This window comes from Phoca vitulina, unplaced genomic scaffold (genome assembly GCF_004348235.1).
Source record: "Phoca vitulina isolate PV1807 unplaced genomic scaffold, GSC_HSeal_1.0 scaffold50, whole genome shotgun sequence".
NCBI classification, from domain to species: Eukaryota; Metazoa; Chordata; class Mammalia; order Carnivora; family Phocidae; genus Phoca; species Phoca vitulina.
The window spans coordinates 1,029,133-1,055,685 of record NW_022589753.1 but is presented as its reverse complement, the minus strand read 5'-3'; the positions used below and the strand labels follow the sequence as shown (position 1 = coordinate 1,055,685).

Here is a 26,553-nt window from a genome sequence, read left to right as displayed (position 1 = left end):
CGTCTGCCTTCGGGCTCCCTGCTTGGTGGGGAGCCTCCTTCTCCCTCTCCCACTCCCCCTGCTTGTGTTCCCTCTCTCGCCGTGTCTCTCTCTGTCAAATAAATAAATAAAATCTTAAAAAAAAACAACAACACTTGCTTTCCTGGGTCTCAGAATTCAGCTAAGACACATGGCACCTGAATGTGTGCAGCAGAACTAAACAATCATAAAATTCTTCCTGACTCTCCCAACACTTTCACCAAGAAGCAGAGCACGCCGTGAAAAGTTAAAGCTATGGCAGTTGGCCTTTGTGTCGACCACCTCGTGTGGGAATGACTGATCAGTTTACGCATCATCCTCAAGAATTACGTTTGTTTTAGCCAAATCTCTTTGAAAGCAGGGCCTCCAGTGCGTGGGGCTTGATTTTATGCTTTTGGGTTTGAGAATAAGATAAAAGCAACTGTCGAAATGCTGTTGTTCTGTAAAACACGGCCCATGGTCTGGTTATTGAGCAGTCGAGGATTTGAGTAAAGGGAGCACTGTTGTGTTTTATTCCCAAAATACTTTTCCCCTTTTAAAAACGCTTTAACGCTCTTTTAAGACTGGGAAACTTTTTACACTTCTCTGTGCACTGCTAATCTATTAAGACGAAACTCTTCACCAGGGCTTGGAGAACAGTGGAGGCTCTGGCCACCCCACAGCTCCCCTTCCACAGACCCACCTCTTTCCTACCAACCTGGTCACTGCCCCCAGGCGGTGACCAAAGTGGCCCTCGTCCTTCGTGCTCCCCCACACCCCCAGACTCCCAGCGGCATGGGGCGTTCAGGGCTCTGGCCCAGGCTGGCCTCTACCTTCCTTCCGTACACTCTCCACTCCGGAGCTCATGCATTCCTGGCTGTGCCTCCCTTTACCTCTGCCCGGATCTGAGTCCATCCACTCACTTGATGCCTCAAATGCACCTCAAAACCTAACGTGTGCAAAATGCGCTCTTGACTTCGGAGCCTCTCCCCCAATCAGGCCCTTCCCTGGTGTCCCTATTCAGCGCTGGTCCCACCCCTGTAAACCCAAACACACCAGCCAGAAGCCTGGAGATTCTCCCTCCCCCTCAGCCACCAAATCCTGTTGCTTCAGTGTCTAACGGGATCGACTTCACCTGCTGCTTGCTCTCTACACCCACTGCTTCTCAAAGGGTTAAACACACATCTGTGCCCCTCACCCTATTCACCTCTCAGCTCACTGCCCTCTAACATTGTCCACTCCTGCCGTGTCCCTGAGCTCCCTGTCCGGTCACCAACCCCTGTCAAGTAGCCTATGGGGCGGCCCTGCTGCCCTGGACGCTGCTCGTCTGCGTCCTCTAAAGCCCCCCACCCCGTGGCGTCCGCAGAGCCTGCTAAGCCCCCGGTCCCCGTTCGAGCTTCTCTGCTGACTTAATGGACAACTTCTCTGGACAATAGCCATTTGTTGCTGTCCTTCTGGATTCTGGACTTCTCCTCCTCTCTACGGTCTTCCTCTAAATATGTTTATCAAATGCCACACGGTGTCATGTCAAAGCTTCACCTGCAGCCCCCGTCACTCCCGTGAGCTCCTGCCGTGTCCCCACCGGCACCACCGACCCCCCTCTCTCCTCGCCCGCCAGCCCCCTGCGCGTCAGGATGGCTCTGCCTCGGTGGTGTCACCACCATCCACCCCGGCAACCAGGCCACACACGTGAGCGCCATTCAGCCCGTGAGCTCGGTCACCGCGGACGGCTCACAGTCTCTCCTTAGGTGTCCCTTGTCACTTCTGCTGAAACTGCCTGCAGTTCGGGTCCTGATCACCACTCACTCATCTGCTCCTTCCCACGCTCAACAGATACCCGCGGAACTCCACAGTGTAACAGAGGTCTCGGCTTCTGCGAAGCTCACTCGTTTGCGGCGGATCAGGCCTCAGTGACAGAAAGTGCCGCGCCAAAGAGACCTAAAGGGATCGTGTGGGATACAAGGGACACCACTCGGCGTTGCTTAGGGCAAGCCTCCCCGTGCTGCGGAGCCGGCGCGGGAGAGCCCGGGGAGAGCCGCTGCAGCGGGGGGCCTCTGCTGTGCGCGCTCGGCACCGCCCTCAGGGAGTCCCCGGGGCGTGAGGCGCCCAGGCGCGCGGCGGTCACCCTGCGCGGGACCCGGGGGGCAGCCGCAGAAGCGGGGCGGCCGCGGGGCTGGCGGAGGGCTGCAGACCACAAAAGCAGCGCGCGTCCACCCAGAAGGAAGACGGCGGAACCGCGCGCCTCAGCACCGGGGGCCGCGCGCCGTGACCCAGAGACCAGGGCGGAAGCGTTCCGGGGCCGGCACATTCTATCTCCCCGGGCAGGGCCCTTCGAGCTCCTCCCGGTACCTGCGGAAGGACTTGAACCCCTCACGCCCGCACACGACAGGCTGACAGCTGAGTGTACGCAGGTCACGTCGCTGCGAAGGGGGTCAGGACGGACACGCGTCCCCAGCGTCTTAGACCCGGGTCGGAACTTGGGCCCCGCAGGCTCAGCTCTCGCCGGGAAGAGCCACGACCAGCCCCGGTCGTCAAACCGGACCGCCAGACGCACTGCTCCCCGCGGCAAGTCCGGCCCCTCTCGCGCTCCTCGGCTCACTGGGCGCAACCCCCGGCACCACCGAGCCCCGACTTCTCATGCAGGACGACGTCGGGCTTCCTTCCCGACGCCTCGCTCCCGCACCCCGGGAACCCCGAGCCGGCGCCCCGCCGCACTCCTGCCCCTGCGTACGCCCCGCAGCCGTCGCACGCGCGCCCGCAGCCCCGGCCCGACCTGGCGCGGCCGGCGACCACCGAGCCCCGGGCGGCCGGCTCCCCGAGGGCAGGCCCGTTTCTGTTGACTCATCAGGCGCCGAGCACGCCGCCACGAGCGGGCGACCCCCGCAGCCCGCCTCAACCGACGGCACGGAGAGCTCCCGCCGGGGCGCGCTCGGCCGCCTCCTCCCAGGCCCGCGCGAAGGCAGGCGCCCGGTGGGGAGGGACGCCCCCCGCCTCGGGGCGGCGCGCAGCACCGGCCCCCCCCGCCCCTGCCCTCCGAGCTCACACAAATGACGGAAAGGAAGCTGGGACCTTCGCCTCCGACTCAGTCTAGATGTCGCCATCGCGCCGCGAAGTTCCCCCACAACGACACCTCGACGGCGGCCATCTTGCCCGGGGTCGGCCGACGCCTTTTGACTCTCGCGCCAACCCGTAGAGCGAGGGCGCCGTGAGCTGAGTTCTGCGCAAGGACGGAAGCTGGGGTCCCGCGCTTCCGGGCGGCCGCCGCGCCCCGCCCCCTCGAGGGAGCTCTTGATTGGCTGCCGGCTCGTGAGCCTGCGCTCTCGCGATCTCGCGGGAGGTGGCTGAAGGGGCGGCCGTCGGTGCGTCTGCCCTCCCGTTCCCCGCCCCCGCCCCCGCCTCCGCCGCGGCTCCCGCCTCCGCCTCCCGTCCCCCGCGCCTCGCCTCCCTCCGGGCTGGGCCCGGCCCCCCCGAGCGGCCGCGGAGACCGCGCAGCGCGGGAGGCGGGATCCGCACGGTAAGATGGCCGCGGCGGAGCCAGGCGGCCGGGCTGAGCTTCCCCGCGGGAGCGCGGTTGGCCGGGGTGGAGCTGGGCGGGGGCCCGGTGGAGGCCGGGGAGGAGCCCGGGGAGGAGCGCGGGGAGGGGGCCGGGAGGGGCCCGGCGCTGGGGGTCCTCCGGGGCCCGAGGTCTGAGCAGGTGGCACAGCGGGGCCTTCTGGGTTCGCACGTCAACTGCCCCCTTTCTCCTGGCCGGGGTAGACTCCTGAGCGCACAGCGCCGGGCGCTGTAATTCGGTGTTTATTCTTAAAGGGAGAGCGTTTCAGGGGAAGGCTCGGACGTTCAGGAGTGGTCGCCCACAGAATACTGGTAATTCCGTGAGACACCGTCCTTGTGCTCCTGCGGAGAGAACGATTTTTATGACAAGCGCGTCAGAGCAGACGCTGAACTGGTGAGGACGTACGCGCTGCTGGGAAAGCAAGTGCTGCTCGTCTTCAGACTTGGGAGGCTTACTTGTGTTTGTTGAATGTTTAACTGCTGAGTTCTTCCTGCGCGAAGTCGAGCGGGTCGTCGCTTTCCAAAGTCGCTCTCGCCGGCCGTGGTCCTGGTGGGGTGGTGGGTTGCTTCGGCGACACCGAGGGAGAGGCGCCTTGTCTGCCTTAGGTTACCTGGAGCTGTCTGGGAGCAGGAGTGTGGGCTGGGAGGTCTGCACTGGCCGGGCGCTACTAGACACGGGCATTGTGGGAGGGGTAACCTCTCGGTCCGTCTCGCCCGCCGCCTTCCTCTGCTGCTGCTAAGTGTCGGCTACCTCTGAGCGCTCGAGGGCTTTGTCGTGTGCCCCTGCTTTCCTTCCCACGCTGTCTTCCTGGGCGATCGTTGCCCAACTCCTGGCCTTCGATATCCTTGTTTGGCGGGTGTCTCCCTAATTAATGCTTCTAGCGCTGAGCTGGGGACCTATAATCCAGGTGCCTGCTTGACTTCTCCCGCTGCGTGTCTGAGAGTCAGCCCAGACTTGCCCTACTCCTCAAACCCGTTCGAGCCTTCCTCTTCCTCTGTGGCCCTCTCCTCCAAGGTATCAGGCTTGAAAGCTTCAGCCGGCCTCAAGGGCTCCTGATTTTTTTTTTTTTTTTAAATCCCTGTACGTTCAGTCTAGCAGCAAAGCCACTGACTTGCGTCCACAGAACCTTCGCCTGCTGTGTCTCTGACTTTCTTGGCACTGCTCTTACTGGGTGGCTCCTTGCTGGCTTTCCTGCTCAGCGCTCACTCAGCCCACTTCCACTGTTGAAGTTTTTAATTTAGCGAAGCAGTTTAGCATGCGTTTTGCTGGCATGAAGTAGTATCCCCAACCTCCAGGTTACTTAGGAAGAATAGGAAGTAGTAGGTAGTAGGTAGTGGTGGGCTCACCACCCGTCTTAAGAGCCCAGCTGGTGCTCCTGGGGCCTGCACCTGTCCGCCCTGCCTTCCCATGGTAACCACCTCCTGAGGATCAGGTCTTGAAACAACAAAACACTGCACGTTCGCGTTTATTACTGTTTTTGTTCTTTACAAAATTCTGCCACACTTGGGCCTCTGCTGCAACTCACTTTATCCATCCAGCTGGTTTGTAAGAGTCATCCATGTGGCTGTGCTCATATTTTAACTGTTTTAGTAAATTCTCTTATGTGACTACATGATCAGAATCCTTTCTCAGCAATTCTGAAGTCCAAATAGCTCTGAAAACCAAAAGTTTGTGTGTGTGTGTGTGTGTGTGTGTGTGTGTGTTTTAACTATTTGATGGCAAAAATCTGACTTGGTGAAAGCTTTTGATAACTTCTATTTCACTCAGTGTGGGTACTCAGACCTTTCCCCAAAGAAGTAATATTTAACGTGGGGTGCTGCCCCAGACTGCAGGGAGGATGTCATGTGATGTAGGTAAGTTGTGCCATATAGGCTTTATACAGTCTGCAAAATTACCTGCCCAAGGGTTTTGGGCCTGGGATTGTGGTTCTGTGAACCACAGTCTGTCCATGCTGCTATTGAATGAACATCTGGGTGGGGGGCTCCCATGTTTTTGCCATTTTGAGCAGTGTTTCTGTGAGTGGGCTCATGCATGTGTGGTGCTCAGTGGTGAGTGTTGAGGGTCTCGGTCTCGTGGTAGGGTTGCTGGGCTGCAAGGAGCATGTGCCCGCTGTGCGGACATGTTTGCAGTTCCAGTCTGCTCTCACAGCAGCGTCAGAGAGTGCAAGGGAGCGCTCTGGCTTTGTCGACACTCAGTCTCGTCAGACTCCTTAGTGTTGGTCGGTCTGGTGAGTGTCTGGCGGCGGACTTCTCACGGGCACTGTGTCAGAGTGCACGCTTCCTCAGCTCCTGCCCCTCGCAGCTGCCCTTTGTGCCTAGAAGAGAATTGACCTAAAATCCTCCCTCAGCCTGTAGGGCCTTACTCAGTATGATACGCCCCACCTCTTGACCTGGCAGTTCGGAGGCTCTTGGCTCTTCCTTGCACACATCCTGTCTCCTAACATCCCAGCCGCCTTTCTGGTCCCTAAGCTGCCTTTGGGTGTCAGGTCCTTTGCACTTGCTATTCTCCAGATTTAAATCTTCCCATTCTCTGATACTTCATACCGTGTCACTGTGTTTATCTCTGAAACGATCAGAGTTGTTATAGAATTCTTAAAAATTCTTTCTTTTTTTTTAACTGAAGTGTAGTTGAGACCCAGTATTAGGTTAGTTTCTCGAGTCTAATATTGGGGTTTGACAGCTGTCTGGCTTGAGCTGTGCTCACAGATGTAGCCGCCCTCTGTCACCATCCAGCCCTGTTGCAGTGCCACTGAATGTATTTCCTATCCCATACCTTTCATTCCTGTGATTTTCACTAATCTTTAAAATATTTTTTTCTTGTAGAAATAAGTCAGAATGAGTTATGCAGAAAAACCTGATGAAATCACGAAAGATGAGTGGATGGAGAAACTCAATAACTTGCATGTCCAGCGGGCGGACATGAACCGCCTCATTATGAACTACCTGGTCACAGGTAAGGGCTCACAGTGAGGATGCTGCCTGTGGGACGCAACTCTGCCTTTTTGTACACACAATCAGCACTTTACCATCGAAGTTCCTTGGGAAAGTGAAGTTGTGTTTGGGCATTGTAGAAAACACCATGCTAATTTAATAACTTTGTGGATTACCAGAGTAAAGGTAAGGTCTTCTGGAGATGAGATTCGTATTACAGGTGTCTGAGCCTTTTTAAGGCAAAAACCTGTCCCTTGATCTTTGACATTTTTACAGTTAAGATAATTAAGAATGTTCTAAAGTACGTTGAAAGTCCCGAGTAACTGATCTCTTCTGGCCAGTCTGGTAAATTATACAGGACTGTTTGTAGAAGGTGCACCTAACTCAAAAGAGAAAGGGGGAAGGGCAGAAGCATACAGAAGCAAACAAACGGGGTCTGTAACTGACAGTTCTTCTTGATATCGGGAAGGAAAAGGGTAATTCTGTACGTGATCAGAAAATCCAGTTGTTTCAAACAGGTATGAGTCTCCTTCCCATTGTTCACAGTACTCCCCTTCACCAAATTAGTCAACCTTTGTTTGAAAGGCGATGAGGAAGTGTCTGCCTATAGCCGGCAGGGGTGGGGGGTGGGGGGCGGGGACGCACACACGCAACTTGGATGTTGAGGAGGACTGTGGGCTCACGAAGAGGCAGGCGTGGCCAGGTCCCTGCAGGCCGTGAAGGCATAGCCAGTGTGTCCAGATGCGCCTGGAGCATACCTGCAGCTTCCTTGCATCTGGGCCTGGCACCGCAGCCCTCTTTAAGGAGCCCATAATGCACTGGGCTTCGTGGCATTTTCACCCCTGGCTGGTAGGTGAGAGCTTTTTTGGATGGGATGGGAAGAAGTGAAATACATTCTTTTCATTTTCTGTATGGGGCATAGTAGTAAGTCACAGATGTTAATACCAAATCCCTAAGAAAGTGCGGGTCACGTTGAAGGTTATTTATTTGAGGTGAATGGGCTTTCTAGGGATAAAAATGCTTTGCATTAACATCTTGCTAGCTTTCCGAGCACTGAAGATGGTTGTCATTTACAGAGGGCTTTAAGGAAGCAGCAGAGAAGTTTCGAATGGAATCTGGGATTGAACCTAGTGTGGATCTAGAAACACTTGACGAGCGGATCAAAATCCGTGAGATGATCCTGAAAGGCCAGATCCAGGAGGCTATTGCATTGATCAACAGTCTCCATCCAGAGCTCCTGGACACAAACCGGTACCTTTACTTCCATCTGCAAGTGAGTTTCCGTTGAGAGGCATCTGGTTTGTGGATACTCTATAAGGTTACATGTGGTGATTTCAGAAGTCACAAGGCTAACTTGCATTAATAGAGTATTGTTTTAGTTTGCATGGGGAAGGGCTTTCATTTAGCTGTTGTCTTTAGTATTTCAGAAGCTGTTCTTGCTTTAAAAATGCTAATTTAGGGGCACCTGGGTGGCTCAGTTGCTTAGGCAGCCGACCTTGATTTCGGCTCAGGTCATGATCTCAGGGTTGTGAGGTTGGGCTCTGCTTGCTTCTCTCTTCCTCTCCCTCTGCTGCTCCCCCGCTTGTGTGTTTTCTGTCTCTCAAAGTTTTAAAAAATGCTATTTTAATAATTCAGGGATGCTAGGAAGTTGTTCTTTAAGATGTCCTTTGACTAGAAAGTAGTGTTGCGCTGCCGGGCATTGCGTGCCCGGGCATGGGTGTGTGAGCCTGTCTGCCTTTGCCGGTGACCAGCAACAGCACCTCATAGAGCTGATCCGCCAGCGTGAGACCGAGGCGGCGCTGGAGTTCGCGCAGACCCAGCTGGCGGAGCAAGGCGAGGAGAGCAGGGAGTGCCTGACGGAGATGGAGCGCACTCTGGCCCTGCTGGCCTTTGATAACCCCGAGGAGTCGCCTTTTGGAGACCTGCTTCATATGATGCAGAGGCAGAAGGTAAGACCACCGAGGGGGTCCTCCTTCCCCGGACAGGGTGGGGCTCAGGAACCACAGCGTGGCCATGTCTGGGCGAGTGACGCTCGGTCACAACAGCATCTATTCTTCCCTGATGTGGGATCTTTCACTGTGTGAAGCCAGGAACGGACCATTGTGACTTATTTTACGATTTTCAGACCTCTTTGTCAGCTTCTTCTGTATCTTAATCTTTCTCTTTGTTTGGAGACTCTTGGAAATAGGTGTCCTAAACATTTTTATTTTAAATCCCTTATTTGCGTGTGAACCTCTTCACGTCCTTGCTGGTACTCGTGTGCTGCAGTCCCCGAGATGGCCCGTGACTCCCCCAGAGGCAGCGCCCTTTCCTGCTGGAGGGGCTGCCACTCTGCAGGCCTCCTGCAGGTGTCTCTCGAGGCTGGGTCCGGTGGAACACGGGTCACTCCCGCCCCGGTCTTCTCTCTCTTCCCGTCCAGTACCCCACCCTCCCCCCACCACCCCGAGCCTGGCTTGTGGCATTTTACGGCTCTCCAGGCCAGATGGGATCGTTGCTGACTGGACCATGCGCTCCTTCTGGGCGAGGAACGTGTGTTTAACATCTGCTGGTGTGCCTCCTGGTGACGGGCTTCATGTTCGTTTAAGTAAATAATGAGTTCATCATGTAAAAATGGCTTCCAAGAGGTATAAAAAGCACGTGATAACAGACTCTCACTGGTGCTCTGCATGTGTGGTGGTTTTTATTGGATGTATTTATTTTCTAGGTGTGGAGTGAGGTTAACCAAGCTGTACTAGATTATGAAAATCGTGAGTCAACACCCAAGCTGGCAAAATTACTGAAACTCCTCCTTTGGGCTCAGAATGAGCTGGACCAGAAGAAAGTAAAATATCCCAAAATGACAGACCTCAGCAAAGGTGTGATCGAGGAGCCCAAGTAGAGTCTGTGCCCGTGGCCCCGTGCTTCCCCGGCTCGGACTCCTCGGAGCAGCTGTCTGGGACTGAGAGATTTTTACTGCAGTAGAGAACTCTCCCCCCCCCCCCCTTTTTTTTTTTTGACCCGGCATCTTTTTTAAAGGGAAAAATGGCCCTTTTGAGCGCTGGAAAACTTGCAGTGAATGACGCCATCTCTTTGGAAGTGGGATGCAGACTCTGCTCGGGGCGTGCTCTGAAGGCGTGGATGGGCCGCGCTCCTGCTGTGCGGCTCCCCCGGCAGGATCGCAGCCACCACGGAGTGCTCGGTTATGAGGGAATATTGTTCAACTGAGGCCTCCCACTCAAATCTACAAAAAGCACTGATCGTTATTTTGCTTTCTGTTAGCTCGTAGGCAGAACATACGTTTTCTCAGATCTCCTAAGACTCGTCAGGCCTTTGTGCAGAAGTTTTTTCTTACCCCTTGGTTTTTTGTTTTTGTTTTTTCATAGGAAAGACTATATAAATTTGTAAATCCTAATTGAAAGATTTCTTTTGTGTGAGGGCATTGAGTTTGATTTGTTTTCTCTTTTGGTCTGGGTTGTGTGGCTTTTGGGGAGAAGTGTGCGTGAGGGGTGGGGCTGTGTGTTTTTTAATTTTTTAAATATATATTTTGGTGCTGGTTGTGGTGAGAGACTCTTTCCTAGTGGATCAATGAACCTTCTCTTCTAGGCAGTTTTGTTGAAAATAAAGGTTTCTCTTTGATCTCAAGAATGACCAAAATGGCCTCGAAAAAGTTTTAATCATCTCAGACAAACCTGTTGCTTTCGGGGCTTATGTCCTGGTGGTGGCCGTGGCATCAGCTCATCCGTGTGGCCAGAGGGCTCCGCGGCGCGGTGTGGCCCGCGTGCTTGGGAGCAGACGCGGCGGGGAGGGAGCGCCGTACTGCCGGCCGTACCTGGGCCGCAGGTTCCCTGGCTGGGAGCGCGTGCTCGCCTCAGGAGGCTGGCACCACGGGTTGGTGTGTGCTCGCTGTCTCGTGCTGGTTGTGAGTTCCCAGGCGTCCTCATTCTGTACTTTCCCAAGTCCCGCCACTGGTGCAGGTGCTGGGACGCAGGTGCCCCTGGGACTCGGAGTGCGAACACATGTGTGTGGACTGACTGCAGGTGCCACTGGGCACAGGTTCTATAGGGCGACGGTTACAGAGCCAAGTCTCGTGGTGGTGACGGTGCCCGGGAGCGCACGGCCTCTGGTGGGAGCTCCCAGCTGCTGCGGTGGCTGGGACTCTGTCCTCCCTGGGTGGATCCTGGTGCCGGGACGGGGTCTGGCACCTGGGGCTTCGTGGAGGTAGATGCCAACGGCAGCCGAGTCGCAGGGAGCGTGTTCCCGCGTCAGGCAAGGTTGGGCAGGCTTGTGGCCGTGCCCGTAGGTCAGGTGGTGTGCGTCTGCTTGCTGGGCCCCGTCCCCCACCTGCCTGTAGACCTGGGCAGCATCGTGAAGGGCTGTCATGTCAGCTCTTCTCTCACTCCCCGTCTGCTTTCCACCTGCACTCTGGGAGCAGTGGATTTCTCCAGTGGGCAGGAACCTCGGGCAGGGTCGGCTGCCCTGGGTGCTCGCCGATGCAGAGGCAAGGTGGTGCAGGCTCTGGGGGCTGTCCTGGCCTCTGACTGCCCTTCTGCTGCCCTTGTGGTTTTGTGAGGATGAAAGGGGTGGGGGGTCTTCTTCTTGACGCCCAGGAGCGGACGTGTTTCCTCTCTGACCGGCTCGGCAGTCCTCTCCAAATGTGACCTTTCTTTGGCGCCATTTCCTCTGAGGCTTGAGGGTATTAAGAGCAGAAGGTTTTAATCTTCAGGTAATTAATCGTCACACACAGCAGAAGCTGGAAGAGAAATACCAGCAGAGAGGTGTGGGTAAACCTACGTGTTTGAAAAGCACCAGAGAATTCAGCATGTTTCTAGTCAGCTTTTATTAGTCGTGTATATAAGATCATTTACGTGCATAATTAATATATAATCACCCTGACACGTTTTTCACATTAGAGGGTGTGAGATGCGTAGTGACGGGAAGTTCTGTACGCGGAGCCACCCATGAGCCGTCAGGGCCCGGACGGGGTTTGTCACGCGCAGGAAATGTGAGTGAGCGGCTGTAGGACGGAGTGCTGGTGCGCGCCCACCTGTTGGGGCCGTGAGTGACGTCACAGGCGGGTGCTGCCGCCAGTGGTGGCCACGTGTGGTGTGATGGGGACCCTCAGCTGTGCTCCTGTTGTCCTCGCCTCTGTCTGCGGCCCGGGTTCGGGTTCGCGCCTCCTGCGCTGTCCCTGTCTGGGGACCTCCTTCAGCAGGAGTGGCTTTGTGGACTTTCCTGTTTGCCACCTTTTTGCAGTCTCTGTGTCTTCAGCCGGCAAACTAAATTAAGCCATTTTGAAGTATAATTTGATTTTTCTTCGTTTCCTTTGGATCTTGCCGTTGTGTTTATTAAAATGTAATGTTTTACATAGTTTATTCTTTTTACGTTTTCTTGTGGAAAGTGCCTTGAAATAAATAAAATTTGAGAATATTCTGGTACTCTATGTTCCTGATATCATGAAGTTGTGTGAGGAATAACCCCTAGTTTGGAATCTTTACGCGGCATAGGGATTATTGCAAATCCAACAAGAGCTAATATATTTTGCCATGTGAATTAAGGATTCCAGGCTCTAGAAAAGGCAGATGTGTTTTGGGACTGGTCTTTGGGATGGACTGAAGACCCCATGTGTGAGTCCTTGGGGACAAGGAGGTGGCTCTTCCCTGCAGTCAGGATGCCTCTCCCGAGGGCAGTCTTTGTCAGGCAGGGTGAGGTCTGTTTCCTTGGACAGTGTTACTTTGGGGGAGGGGAGGAGCCGGGGGTTTCCGAAAGAACTGTGTACATTTTGTGTTAAAGGCAATGGTGTCTTTGGGGTAATGGGGCAGGACCCGCTTCTGGGAGTTACCGTGGAGTCCCAGCAGGAGCAGAAGGCCAGACCGAAACCATCAGGCCGGCTTGCCTGCCAGCCGCCGGAGGCGCTGAGCCGTGCACAGTAGGACATCGGGGGCCAGGCTGCGCGACCTCAGAAGCCCTATGGTGCAGCATTTTGATAGGTTATTCTGACACCACGTGCTTCATTTTTACAGCGGGTATGTTTCTGTTTCAGAAATGTGTTGCTCTTTCGGATTTAAGAGTAAATTGTATTGTCCGCGTTGGTCATGTGACTTTCGTATGAGCCTCTGCACCCCTGGTTCCGAGTCCGCTTTGTTCCTGAGGGTGTGTGCCCGCCACAGCGCCTTCTGAAAAATGCACAGTAGGTTGCTTTTGCTGCCTGTTCTTAATTTCATGGTACAACTTTTATGTTTTTCTCAGAGGGGTTATCTGGAAGGTCTTTTGTATTTTTCCCCGTAAAGATATTCTAATAAGAATAAAGAATTCAATACGATACGTGTTCCGTTGGAAGCCCATCTGTGAGAACCGGCGGAAGGAAACTTAGTCTCACGCATCTTTATGCTCTGCTGCCGTTCTGTTCCCTCTGGCCAGTGCCGTCCGGTGTCCCGTGTGCACCTCTGAGATCTGTCGTCTGTTCTCTAGAGCTGTGGCCCTGAACTTTCAGTTTGGTGAAGGAAATAGATTGGGGTCACCTGCTGCATGATTTTAACCTGAAAAGTTATTTTTTTTTAATACTCATGAATATGCCCAGACTTTGAAAGTAGAGGGGCTGCCGCGGTGCGCGCCGGGCCCTTCTCCCCGTAGGGCTTGTGCCCCGGCCAGCCGGGGCTGTTAGCGCCTCGTGTGAAGGGCACTTGTGGGACACGTGACGGAGACTTGGAGTGACAGCTTCCCAGTGCCTTCTAGTGAGTGCAGAAGTGAGGGTGCCTCGTGCTGGAGCCGCGGCATCACGGGCTGTAGCCCCCACGGGTTTGTGGACACTGGAGAGGGGGAGGAAGCCCCCGGGCACTCTTCCCCAGGCGGCGACGGCATCTAAGCCCTCCTTCACGCCAGCGCATACCTCCTTGCAGGAGGCAGTGTGACAGTTCGTGGGCATGTCCCCACGCAGAGCACTTGGCTTGTGGCTTTGCACTCAACACCATCTGAGGTGTTTGGCTGGGACCACAGTCCCTGGTGCGTGAGGCCTGCCTGTCTTGGATGTTGTGCCTTAATTCCAAGATGCCATCGAGGCGCTTTTCCCGTCCTCATCGTGACTGACTTCCGTGGATGTGAAGACAGGGTTTGATGGGCCTTTGGTGTCTGTGGCTGAGCTGCTCTGCCTCTGCAGGGCACCAGGCCCCGGCTCCAGCGGCCTGAAGTCCTTGGGGGCTGGGGGGCGGTCTGGGTGAGCTGGTCGTCATATCGCTGCACCTGCGGGGCAGAGGTCTTTCTCGTTGCAGGGAGCATGTGGTAGGGCTGAGATTCCTCTGCACGTAGGGAAGTCTCCCAGCTGGAAGGCCAGGTGGATGGGTCTGTTCTGACCTTGGCGCAGAAGAACGTCTGTCTGACTCCTCTATACTCAGCTCCAACCAAAATCATTGGCAGAAGGAGTGAGAGGTGGGGGCCGTGGATTTATCTGCACGTACCTTCCCACCTGGCTGCACTCTGAAGCAGGTCACGCTGCAGGCCCCCTGCCCGGCTGTGGACGTGGCCCAGGCAGGTGGGCGCACTACGCTGTGTGCCGTGGGACTCTGCCTCCCACTGGAGCCGGGGGACGAGGAGGCGAGGCTACGGGGACTGCTGGACTCAGGTGTCGGAGCACTGCCTGCCCGGGACTTCTCCCCCTGCCGTGCGGCCACAGACCCCTGCGGGCCGGGTCTCCTCTGCCGCAGCCCGGGGTGTCACACAGCTGGCGTTCTCCCAACTGGCTTTTCAAAGTGACGCAAGCCCGAGGATCATCGAGAACTCCTGGCTGGGCGGCAGGGGCCCCGGGGGGGGGGGGTGGGGGTGGGGGCAGGAGCACACAGACCCAGGGGGAGGGGGCAGTGCTGGTCCCTGTGTGGCTCCAGACTCATGGGCCCCAGCGAGTCCTTCATCTCTGGGCGTCCAGGCGTAATTTTAGTGTGAAACATGTTGAACAGCAGTGTTTTCAAGACTCAAATAGTGAACTCACCAGCACTTTGAAAAGAACTGTTCCAGAACCTTCAGGAATTCCACATGTAGAACCTATATTACATTAAATCATTTATTATCATAAAGTTCATCTTTCTGGTTTCCAGTGAAATCCCACACAGTTCGTTGCTCCTCTACCATTGAGTTATTAATTCTGTTCAAAAGAGGGATTGGTCCCTCCCTTCGTTCCTGTGCACACGGGGGAGGGGGCACAGGGGAGATGCTGGTCGGCTCCATCCTCGCGGGGCTGGCTCTGCAGGCTGGGGAAGGTGGGAATCAGCCCTGTGGCTGGAGGGTGGGGACGGCGGGCCCTGTGCTGTGGGGATATGACAGGTTTGGTTCTAAGGGCAGCCAGAAGCCTTGGGAAGGTTGGCCAGGCTGCTGCGAGGTTGGGGGACTGAGGCCGGGGGAGGGGCGCGGGGAAGTGCAGTGCGCCCAGGAGTCCCCTCCTTATCATTGGGTCCCAGCATGCACACTGCTCTCCGTGCTGGCTGTGTCCTTCATGTGGACACGTGAAGCCCCCCACGAGTGAGGGGGCCTGGCTTGGGGCCTGGCAGAGCCTGCCTGCTCCGGACACCTTTGTGGGGAGCTCCCACCCCTTCCGCAGCCACCTGCTGCGTGGACGCTGCCCACTCGGCCACCCAGCGCAGGCTGGCTCAGGGTGACAGGGCTGGAGCCCACCTCCAAAGATCCATCTTAAAAATTGGTTACCCTTGACTCTTCCTGTCCTTGCACTCTCACTGTCCCCAGTGCTCACAGCCCTGTGATCGGGGCAGTGGGGGGGAGGGGGAAACCACCACCATCCCCCAATTCACGGGCACATGTCCAAGGTCAAAGTCCAAATGCCCTGGGCCAGGACCACCTGGCTCCAGCCCCTCCACAGCCGGGTCTGTCCAGCCTGCGGCAGGTAACCCTGCTCCCTCCCCGCCTATGACAGTGGCCCCAGGCGGCCCCAGGAGCAACAGGGAGGTGGACCCTGACAGCCGACCGCAGAGCACGGGGGGCGGGAACCGAGTGGTGTGCCCCGCCCCACCCGCCCGCCCTCCGCGGTGGCCGTCCGGGGGCGACACGTCCTAGGAGCGCCAGACGGAAGCGCCGCTGGGACTGACACGTGGCCCTGGGCGGTGCTGCCTGTGTGGGTCGGCCAGGCAGGAGCCGGACCTGGACGCTCTGCGCCCCCCATGCAGCCGCTGCCGCCGCCGCCGGAAGAGGCCCACAGGGACGGGGCCGAGGACTCCCAGTGGTCCAGGTGGGGCCAAGGTGTGTGGGGGGGTGGTGGCTTGGGGAGGGGGCGAGGCCACCATCCCTCCACCTGGGGTTGCGCACTTCCCTAGCAGTCAGCATACCAGTACCCAGACCCAACCCAGGACCCTCCTCCCTTCCATCCAGTCCCAGGGCCCAGAGTGCCCCTTGAGCCCTCTCCAGGCCCACCAGGGTCCTGGGGTTGTGCAGGCAGGAGGTATCCCAGGAGGTCTGCCTGGGGGTGGGGGGGCAGCATCCCGGGTGGCGGAGAGGGAGCTCACAGGCACAGCTGTGAGTCCTAGAACTGACCCCTGCCAGGTAGGACCACACGCATTTCCAGGCCTGAGGGCAAGGAGGAGCCGTACGGGGTCACCTGACAGGGAGCCCGTCGGAGGTAGGGGGGTGCTGAGTCCTGCCCCCACCTGCCAGCCGTGTGTGTGGACAGGTCTCCGTGGGCGGGGCCTAGGCAGATCGCCCACTCCTTTTTATACTCTGTGTCCACGTCCACTGCCACATGCAGAAGTCCCCAGGGCAGGGACACGCAGCAACCAAGAACGAGGTGGGACTGTCTGAGGAGTCCCCAGACCACCGTGCCTCAGCCCTTGCTTACCCTCAGCCAAGCCAGCTGGACCCTGGGTCCAAAGTCGGGCCCTGGGATCCCAAGGCCAGTCCACCAGCTCCGAAAGCCTGGGGAGCCCGCTCCCTGTAGGTGACGGCTGATTCCTGCCCCTGCGTCTAGGCACAGGCTTGCAGGAAACCCCTAAAGGGCAGCTCCCCCCCCCGCCAAGGCTGGGGCAAGATGAGGGCAAAGCTAGTGGGAAAGATAGAGGCTGGCATTTCGAAGTAGCCCTCAGAAGCCGGAAGTTTCCTGTAGGACAGGGTGTGGAGAGTGGGGTGTCTCCCTGCCAGGCAACCACTGGGACAGGACTCTCTACTCGGGTACGGCCAGGTCCAGGAGTGCCCTGCAGCCTGCCTTGCTCTCGTCTTCCCTCCCCACCGTCCCGATTATTGAGGTGCTGATCCAGGTGGCAGGCCAGGCTCCACTACCATGTGGGCAGAGGGTTGTGGCCCAGGGCTATAGAATGTTCTGCAAACTTCCCTCTCAGGTTCTGTTTCAATGGCTCTGGCTGGCCCTGCCTTAACTTCTTCCCTCTGTGCTTGGCTCAGGAATGAGCACCTGCAGCTCCCCAGGCCCTTGGCAGGCGAGGTCGCCCCAGCTCCAGAGGTCTGTGGGGTCCTGGGTGGAGCTGGGCTCAGCTGGAACGAGGCTGACCCCACCCCTGCGTGGACAGTCGTATCAGTCACTGTGAGCGTGGTGGTTTATTGCAGCCAATGCGGCGTGCCCTCTGTGTCGACAACCACACGTCTGCTCTCGTGGTCCCGGGAGGCAGGGCCGCCACTCCTCAGCCGCAACCCTGGGGTGGGGGCAGCCAGTGGCCTTGGACCTGTGTGTTCTCTCCTGGCCTGCAGCGCCGGCACATTTCCCTTTTCTGAATGGAGGGGCACGTGACCACACATATGCTCAGCCATGGATGCTTCTCATGCACAGGGCCGTTGGCAGGAAGCAGAAGGTTCTAGAAGGTTCACAGGAAGCATTCTGATGAGCTGGGGGCACAGACCTGAGGCTCAGGACCAGTCTAAGTGAGCAGGATGAAGCTTTCCTGGCCCATCCTGCCGTGGCCTGTGTTCCCAAGCAGCCCTCCGTGGGATGGAGGAGTCTGGGCTTGGCGTGCTAACCAGCCCTTGGGCAGCTGTCTGTGTCGGGTCCCCACCTGCAGCCAGACTTCCTCGTTCTGTGTCCCCACCCGCTGTAGAGGAAGTCACTTGGCCTGCCTAGCTGGCACTGCCCGCCGGCTCAGGGCCTGGGGGGCCTCCGGGGCCCAGGAGGAGGCACACAGCACCTGGCCCCACACAGGCTCAGAGCAGACTGGTTGCCTGCATGCTGAGGGGCCTTCCTTGGCGTCCTGTGGTCATAAGGAGGCCAAGGGGCAGCACCGTGTTCTAGGTACCGGCCAACCTTCTGGAGTGGGTCGGCCTCAGCTGGCCTTCCAGTGTTTCTGGCTGGACTTCCCACCCAGGCTATCGCGGTCACCAGCGAGAGGCACCTGAGGGCCAGGTGGGCATGCTGGGTGCAGTGACCCCCCACAGCTTTGACCACAGAAAGGAATAAAGCTCCTCGGGCAGGCACACGGACGCTTGCAGAGAGCCCGAGCACGGGGGCGCAGGAACACTGCGGGCCCGCGGGGGCCACCCAGCATAGGGCATCTGGAAGCCCTGGTGATGCCGCCGAGCAGGCATGCCCCCAGGGGCTCCAGCCACAGCCACAGGGCTCAGGCCGGCAGCTGGCCTGACTCGGATGGGCCGTCTGGGCTGTTGCTTTGTGCCTCCCTGGGAGGCCAGCAGGGCGTCTACTCAGAAGGAGCAGTGTCCCCGACAGGCCTGCTGCCCTCGGGATGAACACCTGGGATGGACACCTGGGGTGAGGTGCTCACAGGCCAGGTTCGGCCAAGGCCCAGGGATGGGCACCAGGGAGACGTTGGGAGTGTCATCTTCAGGTTTGGAACCCCAGAGGAGATGGGTGCCTGAGCCCACAGTGGTCTCAACACCTAGGGGTCCCGCGTCTGTGTCCGATGGGCACTGAGCAAGTACGGATGCCCCCCCCCCCCCGCCCCCTGCCCTGCCACCACCTCCTGGTCTTCAGTTCTGGCAGGAAGATTAGCCCAGAGGGAGAGCCGGTGAGCTGCCCTGCGGGCCGCCCCTCCAGGCTGGCGTCTCCAGCAGGGGAGGCCGCTGACACCTGTCAGGTCTGCCCCACTGTCCGGGCTTCTGAATCATTCCAGGAACATTTGGGGGTGGGGCATGATGACGAGGGGTCCCTGGGCAGTTTCTGAGAGGAGCGCCCTCCCCCAGCCTCAGACAAAGCAGGGTCTGGTGTCCGGCTTCTGGAATTACAGAACTGGGTATATTTTTAGCACGGGACCCTATTTCCCACTGGACTGCTGTGTAAGTGCAGAGAGCAGCGGAGGGGTGCCCACGAGTCCCACCCACGGCACCCCTCGGAAATCTTGGTCCCACCTCTTCCCTGTGCACGTGGAGGGATGGCAGCCCAGGGACGGGCCCCGGCGGTGCCCCAGCCTCTCCGACTGCAGAGCTCTCTACTGCAGCACACCACACAGCCCATCGAGGGCTGGCTGGCACTCTGGAGCCGGAGTTCCCAAACCAGCCCACACGGGGCCCGGCCTGCAGGTACGGGTCTGCTGGGGGACAGCAGGCTGGGCTGTTGGAACCCCGAAACCCTGAGAGATGCTGTCGAACCTCGCATCCACTGTGTCTGCTGGTGGGACTGCGGCCTGTCCAAGGGCAGCGGCTCTTGGCTGCGGAGGGTGGTGGCCAGGGAGGCCTGGTCGTGCAGAGTGCATCCTCCTCCCTGACTGTGGGAAAAGAACATGGTGGTTTGCAAGGGGGCGTGGACCCACATGGACCTGCCGGCCCGAGGATGTGGACACGGTTGCCTTGCCTCCCTCCCGGGCAGTGACAATGACTCCTTGTGGGGACATCAGGAACTTGCTGGTCACTCCGCTGTTTACTGACCAATGAAGGAGGCAGATGTTATGGGCATGAGCCCTTCTTCATTGAGGAAACAGGCTCGAAGAGGCCAGTCCACAGCCCCAACCAGAGCCCCAGCATGGCAGCGGGCCAAGGATGGCAGGTGCAAACCCGCACTCCCCTGATGAGTTCCCAGGACAGCTCCTACGGTCAGCCGTCCACCCTGCTGGGAGGGGGCAGCCCGAAGTGCCGCTGGTCAGCTGTTCCCCCAGCGAGGCGGGCCCTGTGCCAGGTCGGGGCCTGCCTGTGGGGGGGCGGGCACAGCTTATCAGGCCCAGTGACCCGGTTCCTGGTGTGGGCACCACCCATTGGCAAGAAGGTGCCCTCAGGCCTTGGAGGTCGTTCTTCCCCGGGGAGGAGCCAGCCGCCTGCCCCTGTGCCTCACTGGGGACGTCTGGTGCGGGCGGGACCCCTGAGCTCCCCGCCGGTTTGCTTCCAGGCCTCTCCGCTGTCCTCAGCACCTGCCCCTCGGTGCCACGCCCACCACCCCAGACACCGCAAGCCCCGCCCCCCCCGGACGTCCCACCCACTTGGGTGGCGCCCACAGCTCCTCCCTCTCTCGTCGTTGAAAAGTCAGCTTCGTCTCTGAGGACAGTTCTTGATTTCCAGAGTCACTCTGAAGGACCTGGGGTCCCCTGTGCCCACGTACCTCCCGCCACATTTGTCCGTGTCCTGCCTTTGTCTCGTCAGCGAATGTCCACACGGCACTAGGAGCCAAAGCCCATCATTTGTTGAGATTTCTGCTGTTTGTTTTGATGCTCCAGACCCCACTAGGGTCCCGCATGCATGGGGTTGTCATGTCCTCCCGGCTGGGGCAGTTTCTGACTTCCCTGGTCTCAGGGACAGTCACAGAGCACGGGCCAGGAGTTTCGAGGACCGTCCCTCTATGCACACCTGCCTGGCCACCTCCCCCGGCAGCCAGCAGTGCTTCACCCCTGCCCAGGTTCTCCAAGAGCCAACCACCCCGACAGCGCTGTGTCCCCCTGCTGGCCGCCCAGCACCGCCTGCTCCGATGTCCTCTGCTGGGCAGACACCACTTTCCTGGGGACCCTCTGGGGACCCACCGTCCTGCTCCCACCCTGTGGGAGGCCCTCCCTTGGTCTCAGCCCTGGGGCCCCCTGGGCGGGTTGCTGAGCTGTCAGCTGCATGGAAGCTGGGTGCTTGGATCCTGACGGCCAGTCCGGGTGTGGTTTGTCTTACCTGTCCTTCTGCCGGCCGTCCGGCTGTTCCCAGCCTATGCTGCCGCGAGCGGTTTGTTTCCAGTGTCGGCCTGTGCTCTCGGAGCCACAGACAGGGGGACGAGGTGTTTGAAGGTGTCCATGCCGCCCCTCCGGGCCTGACACAGCCCCTTCTGTCCTGCAGGCCCGAATGCCAGGTGTGGACAGGGACACTGCTGCTGGGCACCTGCCTGCTGTACTCTGCCCGCGTCAGCATGCCCGTGTGCGCCGTCTCCATGAGCCAGGATTTCGGCTGGAACAAGAAGGAGGCCGGCATCGTGCTCAGCAGCTTCTTCTGGGGCTACTGCCTGACGCAGGTGGTGGGCGGCCACCTGGGGGACCGGTGAGCAGCACTGCCCCCCATGCAGGGCTGGGCCGCCCTCGGGGGAGGCGGCTCCTGCAGAGTGAGTGTGGGGAAGGGCCCCCCCCAGACAGGACATCACCTGGGAGAGCCGAGCTCCATGGGGGTGGCGGTCGGAGGGGGGTAGGTGCCCAGCACCCTGAGGAACCCCCGGCAGCCCAGTGGGGTGCTTGTTGGGACAGACGGACAGGCTCAGCTGTGCTCCTACCGCCCACCGCTTCGGCAGAGGAGGACAAGGCAGCCGTGCCCAGCCCGGGGCCGCTCTGAGCAGGCTCGGGCCCTGGTTCCCCCGGGCAGGATCTTCCCGGCCCGCCTGCCCGCCCGGCTGCACAGCTCCCGTCACTGTCCTCCTGTCGTCCTCCAGGATCGGTGGTGAGAAGGTCATCCTGCTGTCCGCCTCCGCCTGGGGCGTCATCACGGCCGCCACCCCACTGCTCGCCCGGCTCGGCAGCGCCCACCTGGTCTTCATGACCTTCTCTCGCATCCTCACGGGTTTGCTCCAAGGTAGGGCTGCCTGGTAGCGGCCGCCCCTGGTCTCAGCCATGGGAGAGCAAGGGGAGTGCGTCGTCCCTGGGCGAGTGTGCGTGCACGTGTGCACACGGGTCCTCACTTGTGCTCCCGCGTGCGGCGCGCCTACACCCGAGGAGGGTGTCAGCGGCTCTGTGTGGCCGCGGTGAGGTCTCCGGAGCCACGGGCTGGCAGTGCGGCCCAGGCACAGAGTAGGGGCCCAGAGTCTGCGGGCGGCCGCCGGGCCGGTTTGACGCCGCAGCGCCGGGCCTTCTCTAGAGACGCTGCCAAGTCTGGCACCTTCTAACGTCGGATCCTCCTCTGCCGAGAGGCTGCTCCAGAGGCTTGGGCGGCAGTCAGCGTGGTGCGCGGGCCCAGTGGGGACTTGCTGAGTGTCTGCGTGAGGCTGGGCAGAGGCTGCCCCCTCGCCAAGCCCCCCGGGACCCACATTGCTACCGATCTGCTGACCTGCCCCAGCAGTCCGGCTCACGGGCAGTCGGCTCCTGTGAGTTCACCCCACGCGCCCCACATGTGGCCTGGGGCTGGTCCTGCGGCCAGGCTGTTGCACGCCGGCTGGGGTTTCTGGGCAGGAGCCGGCTCTCTGGGCGCCCAGCCAGGTGGCCCTGACCCATCTTCCTGGGAGGCCGGTCTGTGGCCCAGTACGGGGGCTCGAGGGGCAGCCATCACTCTGGGTGACTGGTGGCACTTGGTGTGGGCTGGGGGACAGGGCCCTGATGGGAAGGCCAAGCCCTGTCTCACCCCCTGGCCTCTTAGCTTTTCCTGGTACTTTTAGAGAAGAGCATAGAAAAGGGAGCCGCAAAATCAGATTTTGAAATCATTGTAGACTCACAGGAAGTTGTAAGGAAATAACAGGGAGGGGCCAAGCTCCCTTCCCCGCCCCCCAGGGCGAGGGCTGGTGGCGCTCAGGGCAAGGTCACGTGGGGCACCGAGGCTGCACAGGGCTGTCCTGTTGGGCGCAAGAGTGGGCGTGAGTGTGGGCATCAGCGCCAGGACGCTGGGGCTGGTGTGGCCCCGAGGCCGGTGTCAGGGTCATTCCCACGGCTGCGCTGGTGGCCCGACCGTGAGCGCAGCTGTCCCCCACGCCGAGAGTCTTTAGCTGAGTCCTGCTGGTCCCTTGGGGGTGAGGTGAGCAAGAAGGACACCCCAAACTTGAGTCGTCTCGGATGGGTCCCGGGGAGCTTCCCAGCCTGGCTCCCAGCCCTGTCTGGCCACCCTCGCTGGCCCCGGCTGACTGTTGGGGGACACAGCTCTCCGCTTGTTTCAGGCGTGTACTTCCCGGCGCTGACCAGCCTGCTGTCCCAGAAGGTGCGAGAGAGCGAGCGAGCCTTCACCTACAGTGCTGTGGGGGCTGGCTCCCAGTTCGGGTAAGTCCCGGCCCAGGGAGCCCGGGGGACAGAGGGTGTGCCCAGGGGGTCCGGGCAGGGACAGGCCATGTGGGCGCGTTTGTGGCTCAGGGTGATGTGGGCGGCTGGTTCCGTGCTGCGGGAGACCCGCCATCCCTGTGCAAAGTGCCTCCCTGTGCATGTCCTGTCCCCGGCGCCTGGGCAGATGGTGTGGCTTTGAGGCGTGTGGGCTGGGGCAGCGGCCACTCCCCTGAGGCCCTTTCATCTGTGTTGGGGAGCCAGAGGGGTGCCGTCCACTGGGGAGTGGGGCAGTGGGCGCGGTCCAGACGTGATTCCCGTGCTCCCGCATGGAGGCCTCGCTCGGGGAGAAGGGCCATGTTGCTGTGCTCATGGGCCTCGTCGCCCCGGGCTCAGGCCCCTGACGTCACTGCCCCCAGCATGTAGGCAAGAAATCAGAGGGTTGGGGTGCCCATGGATGGCCCAGTAGCAGCCCAAATAAAAACCCAGGGCGCCCAGTGGAACGGGAATTCTGGATAAACTGCATGGGGCAAACTTGCACAAAGAAGGACGTGCTGTTTTCCTAAAATCCCGCCTCAGCCGGGCGCCCTGGGCCCGTGTCTTGCGCTGAGATGCACAGGGAGAGACTCTGCCCACGGAGGCTGTGAGGGGAAGGCATCCCCCAGGCCTGCTGGCCCCGCTCTCCTTCCTATGTCTTCTCCTTTAACCGTCCTGGCTGGAGGTCCGTGGATGGCCGGGCGTGTGGGAGGGGAGGCCCCACGGGGGTGTCTGGGACCCCGGGAGCCGCCGGGCATCCGGGCGTTGTGCTGCGCTCTGTTGCTTCTGCATTTAGAAATCTGAGAATTTCAAATTAAAAAAAAAAAAAAAGAAAGAAATCTGAGAATTTCAGCCTGTCTGCCCCGTGAAGCTGGACAGCACGGAGGCTTTATTTGAGTTCCCAACACCACCCCTTCTTCTTCGCAGCCTTTTTTAGTTTAGAAGGAGCCACACCATAATGGGAGGCCAACTTGAAGGCCTGGAAGCAAGAAATTAAAGCAAGGCAGGGCCCCTGTGCCACGTCACAGCCACATGGCTGTGCCCACATCCCCCGGGTCTGAGGCATCCAGAAGTCTCCCCAAAAGCTTGAAACGCTTCACCAAATATGTTCAGACTGGGGCTTCTGAGCCTGCTTCTCTGGCGACGAGCTCCCACAGGGGGGTTGGGGATTCTCAGAGGGTCGCCTTGCCTGAGTGAAGCCTGGGATCACGGCCACGCTGCTGTCTGTCCTCCAGGACGCTGGTGACGGGGGCCGTGGGCTCCCTGCTCCTGGACTGGTGCGGCTGGCCAAGTGTCTTCTACTTCTCCGGTGGGCTCACCCTGCTGTGGGTGTGTTACGTGGACAGGTACCTGCTGAGTGAAAAAGGTAACCGTGGCCGGGTGGGTGACTGCTGGCAAACGCAGCTGCCCGGGGAGGGGCGCGGGCCTGGCGCCCGTCCGCTCCAGTAGCCGCTCATCATCCGCTGAACGCAGGACCCCGAGCTGCGGCTTTGCCCCGTCTGGAGCCTGAGGAAAGCGCCCGCTCTCGGGCCGGCTCTGGCCAGGTTCTGGCCTCAGAGTGTGCCCGGGCAGGCGCAGGCACACGGGGACAGCTGTCCTCCAGGCACAGGCTGCCTGGAGGAGCAGCTGGTCTGAGGACTGCAGGAAGCAGGGCCTGGGGGCTCCGGGGGCAGGGGAAGGCCTGAGAAACGTTGTTTCTCAACACGAGCGTTGACCCTCAACGGTAAATGCCGACAACCCAAGATGCTCGCCGGGAGGATGGCGTGGCGGGACCCACACTCAGCCAGGCAGGGCCACAGGGCTGTCGGGGCGCCGGCCCCCAGGAGCTGCCCCCAGAAGCCGGTCGGCTGTGAGTGATGCTGTCATCCGATTCTGAGTAGCTTTCACGTGGGACCCTTGCTGCCCTCAGATCTCATCCTGGCCTTGGGTGTCCTGGCCCAAGGCGTGCCAGTATCCAGGCACACCAAAGTTCCCTGGAGGCAGCTTTTCCGAAAGCCTTCCGTCTGGTGAGCCGGTGTCTCGGGACCACAGCGTGTGGGGGGTGCCGCGGGACGGGGGGAGCCTGGTGGGTCTCGGGTGTTCCCCGCGCAGCCCCCCCCCAGAGCCTACGCGGGCGTGGGTCCCCCCACCCCATCCTGGCTCCTGAGCTCCATGCCCTCGGCCCCGGGGTGGGGGCGGTGCTCGGGGGGGGCCCGTGTGTGGGGCTGGGGCGTGTGACCCTGAGCCCGGCGCCCGTCCCGCAGGGCAGCCATCTTCTCCCAGCTGTCCTCTGCGTGCTCCTTCTTCATCCTCCTCTCCTGGCTGCCCACCTTCTTTGAGGAGACATTCCCCAGCTCCAAGGTGGGTGGGCCGCCCTGGTGCTCACGGGGTGAGGGAGGGCCGCAGAGCAGTGCCTGGCATGCAGGGGGCCCTTAGTTCCGCCTGGACTCTGTCAGTTCTGGCCGCAGGCTCGTGACCCTGCGATGGCCCCACCCAAGCTCACGGCTGGCACCTCTGGCCGGCGCGTGCTGGTGAAGGACAGGGCGGCTTCCTGCTGCCCTCGCAGCATTCGCTCCCAGGATGGACCGCGTGCAGCCACCCCTATGGCTCAGCGGCCAGTCTGTGGATGGTCATTTCTGAGGATGGGCCGGGGGGGGGGGGGGCGTGACATGGGCAGGCAGGGGTGTCCCCTGCTGGTCAGCTTGGCTCACACCAGCCCGGCCGTCTGGCCACCCTCCCCGTCTGGTGACCAGGACCCCCTAAGCGGCACATCCCCAGGGTGGGCTTGCACCCCCAGCTCAGCCCGGTCATGGTGTGGGGAGCCACAAGGGAGATGCGGCCTGCAGGGAGACAGCGCTGGTGGACCTGGAGCTCGGCCAGGGTGGGGGACAGTCAGGGCCAGGGAGGCCCCCGAGCCCGAGAGCCCAGCCTGTGGGCAGGGAGAGCCTTCCTGGGCATCAGTGGCCGTGGGCAGCCACCTGGCCCATGCAGACTGTCCCCTCTGAGGCCTCCCTCCTCCCTGCAGGGTTGGGTCTTCAACGTGGTGCCCTGGCTGGTGGCGATTCCCGCCAGTCTGTTCAGCGGGTTTCTCTCTGACCATCTTATCAATCAGGGTGAGCCCTGGGGGAGGGGTCGCTGGGAACCAGCCCGGCTTTGTCACACTTGGGGGGTGGGAAGCACCCCTCCTGGGGGGTTCTACAGGGATGTGGGGCCTTGTCCCCCGAGGACCTCCCGTCAGTGTGGGACCCCATCCCTTCAGAGCTGGCCTCCCCCAGCCTCAGTTTCCCTGAGGGGTTTGGGGTGCCGTGAGAGGGTCTAAGTCCTGTGACCGTGGAGCTCCTCCTCGGGGGCTGGATGCAGCCCCGACCCTCTGCAGAGGACGAAAGGCCACTTGGTGGGGTCAGAGGTCATAGGTCTGGGTGGGCTGTGTATGTGAGCCCGGGGCCCCAGGGAATACCCCCAAGGACGAGGAGCTCACAGACACGCATGCTTAGATGTTAGTCCTTTCCTAGTTACAAAACTGCTACCCACTCATGGTGGGAGAAAGAGAGGATTTGGAGAAACGTGAAGAAAGCACATTCGTAACCATCCCAGCGGCCTTCCTTCTGTGTGTCTGCTTGACTGTGTCCTAGAGGATCCTCTAGGTGCACGCCCAGTGCAGGGTACACGTGCTTGCACACGCGCTCACACACATGTACACGTGCATGTGCACACGCACACACCCAGGACACAGGACCCCTGGGGCAGGTACATGCGCACACGCATGTGCATGTGCTCACACACGTGC

General features: G+C 59.9%; 3 protein-coding genes across 7 annotated transcripts in view; 2 read left to right on the top strand and 1 right to left on the bottom strand.

Annotated features, from left to right (window-relative positions):
- The window catches only part of DIDO1 (death inducer-obliterator 1), a 51,147-nt gene extending 47,883 nt beyond the window's left edge, over nucleotides 1–3,264 (bottom strand). The window contains exon 1 of one of the 2 annotated variants that reach the window (XM_032387524.1): nucleotides 3,041–3,264. The gene's annotated coding sequence lies outside the window, so the exon portion shown is untranslated. The remainder of the gene's footprint in view (nucleotides 1–3,040) is intronic. The other variant, XM_032387523.1, reaches the window with a different exon arrangement.
- A 68-nt stretch (nucleotides 3,265–3,332) lies between these two features.
- On the top strand, nucleotides 3,333–12,778 carry GID8 (GID complex subunit 8 homolog). 4 transcript variants are annotated; one of them, XM_032387526.1, is made up of 6 exons: nucleotides 3,342–3,356; nucleotides 3,805–3,943; nucleotides 6,373–6,502; nucleotides 7,557–7,753; nucleotides 8,232–8,429; nucleotides 9,185–12,778. In XM_032387526.1, the coding sequence occupies exons 3-6, from the start codon at nucleotides 6,385–6,387 to the stop codon at nucleotides 9,356–9,358; spliced, it is 687 nt and encodes a 228-aa protein (XP_032243417.1). In that variant the 5' UTR covers nucleotides 3,342–3,356; nucleotides 3,805–3,943; nucleotides 6,373–6,384; the 3' UTR covers nucleotides 9,359–12,778. The 4 variants fall into 4 exon arrangements, with proteins under 4 accessions (XP_032243419.1, XP_032243417.1, XP_032243416.1 ...); XM_032387525.1 differs by lacking the exon at nucleotides 3,342–3,356 and adding an exon at nucleotides 3,397–3,511; XM_032387528.1 differs by lacking the exon at nucleotides 3,805–3,943 and having other exon boundaries at nucleotides 3,333–3,356.
- Nucleotides 12,779–15,538: 2,760 nt separating this feature from the next.
- SLC17A9 (solute carrier family 17 member 9) overlaps nucleotides 15,539–26,553 on the top strand; it is a 13,888-nt gene continuing 2,873 nt past the window's right edge. The window contains exons 1-8 of the mRNA XM_032387668.1: nucleotides 15,539–15,685; nucleotides 20,647–20,844; nucleotides 21,227–21,366; nucleotides 22,655–22,754; nucleotides 24,023–24,153; nucleotides 24,697–24,793; nucleotides 25,031–25,127; nucleotides 25,792–25,879. Coding sequence (XP_032243559.1) covers nucleotides 15,618–15,685; nucleotides 20,647–20,844; nucleotides 21,227–21,366; nucleotides 22,655–22,754; nucleotides 24,023–24,153; nucleotides 24,697–24,793; nucleotides 25,031–25,127; nucleotides 25,792–25,879 — 919 coding nt within the window. The 5' untranslated portion in view covers nucleotides 15,539–15,617. The remainder of the gene's footprint in view (nucleotides 15,686–20,646; nucleotides 20,845–21,226; nucleotides 21,367–22,654; nucleotides 22,755–24,022; nucleotides 24,154–24,696; nucleotides 24,794–25,030; nucleotides 25,128–25,791; nucleotides 25,880–26,553) is intronic.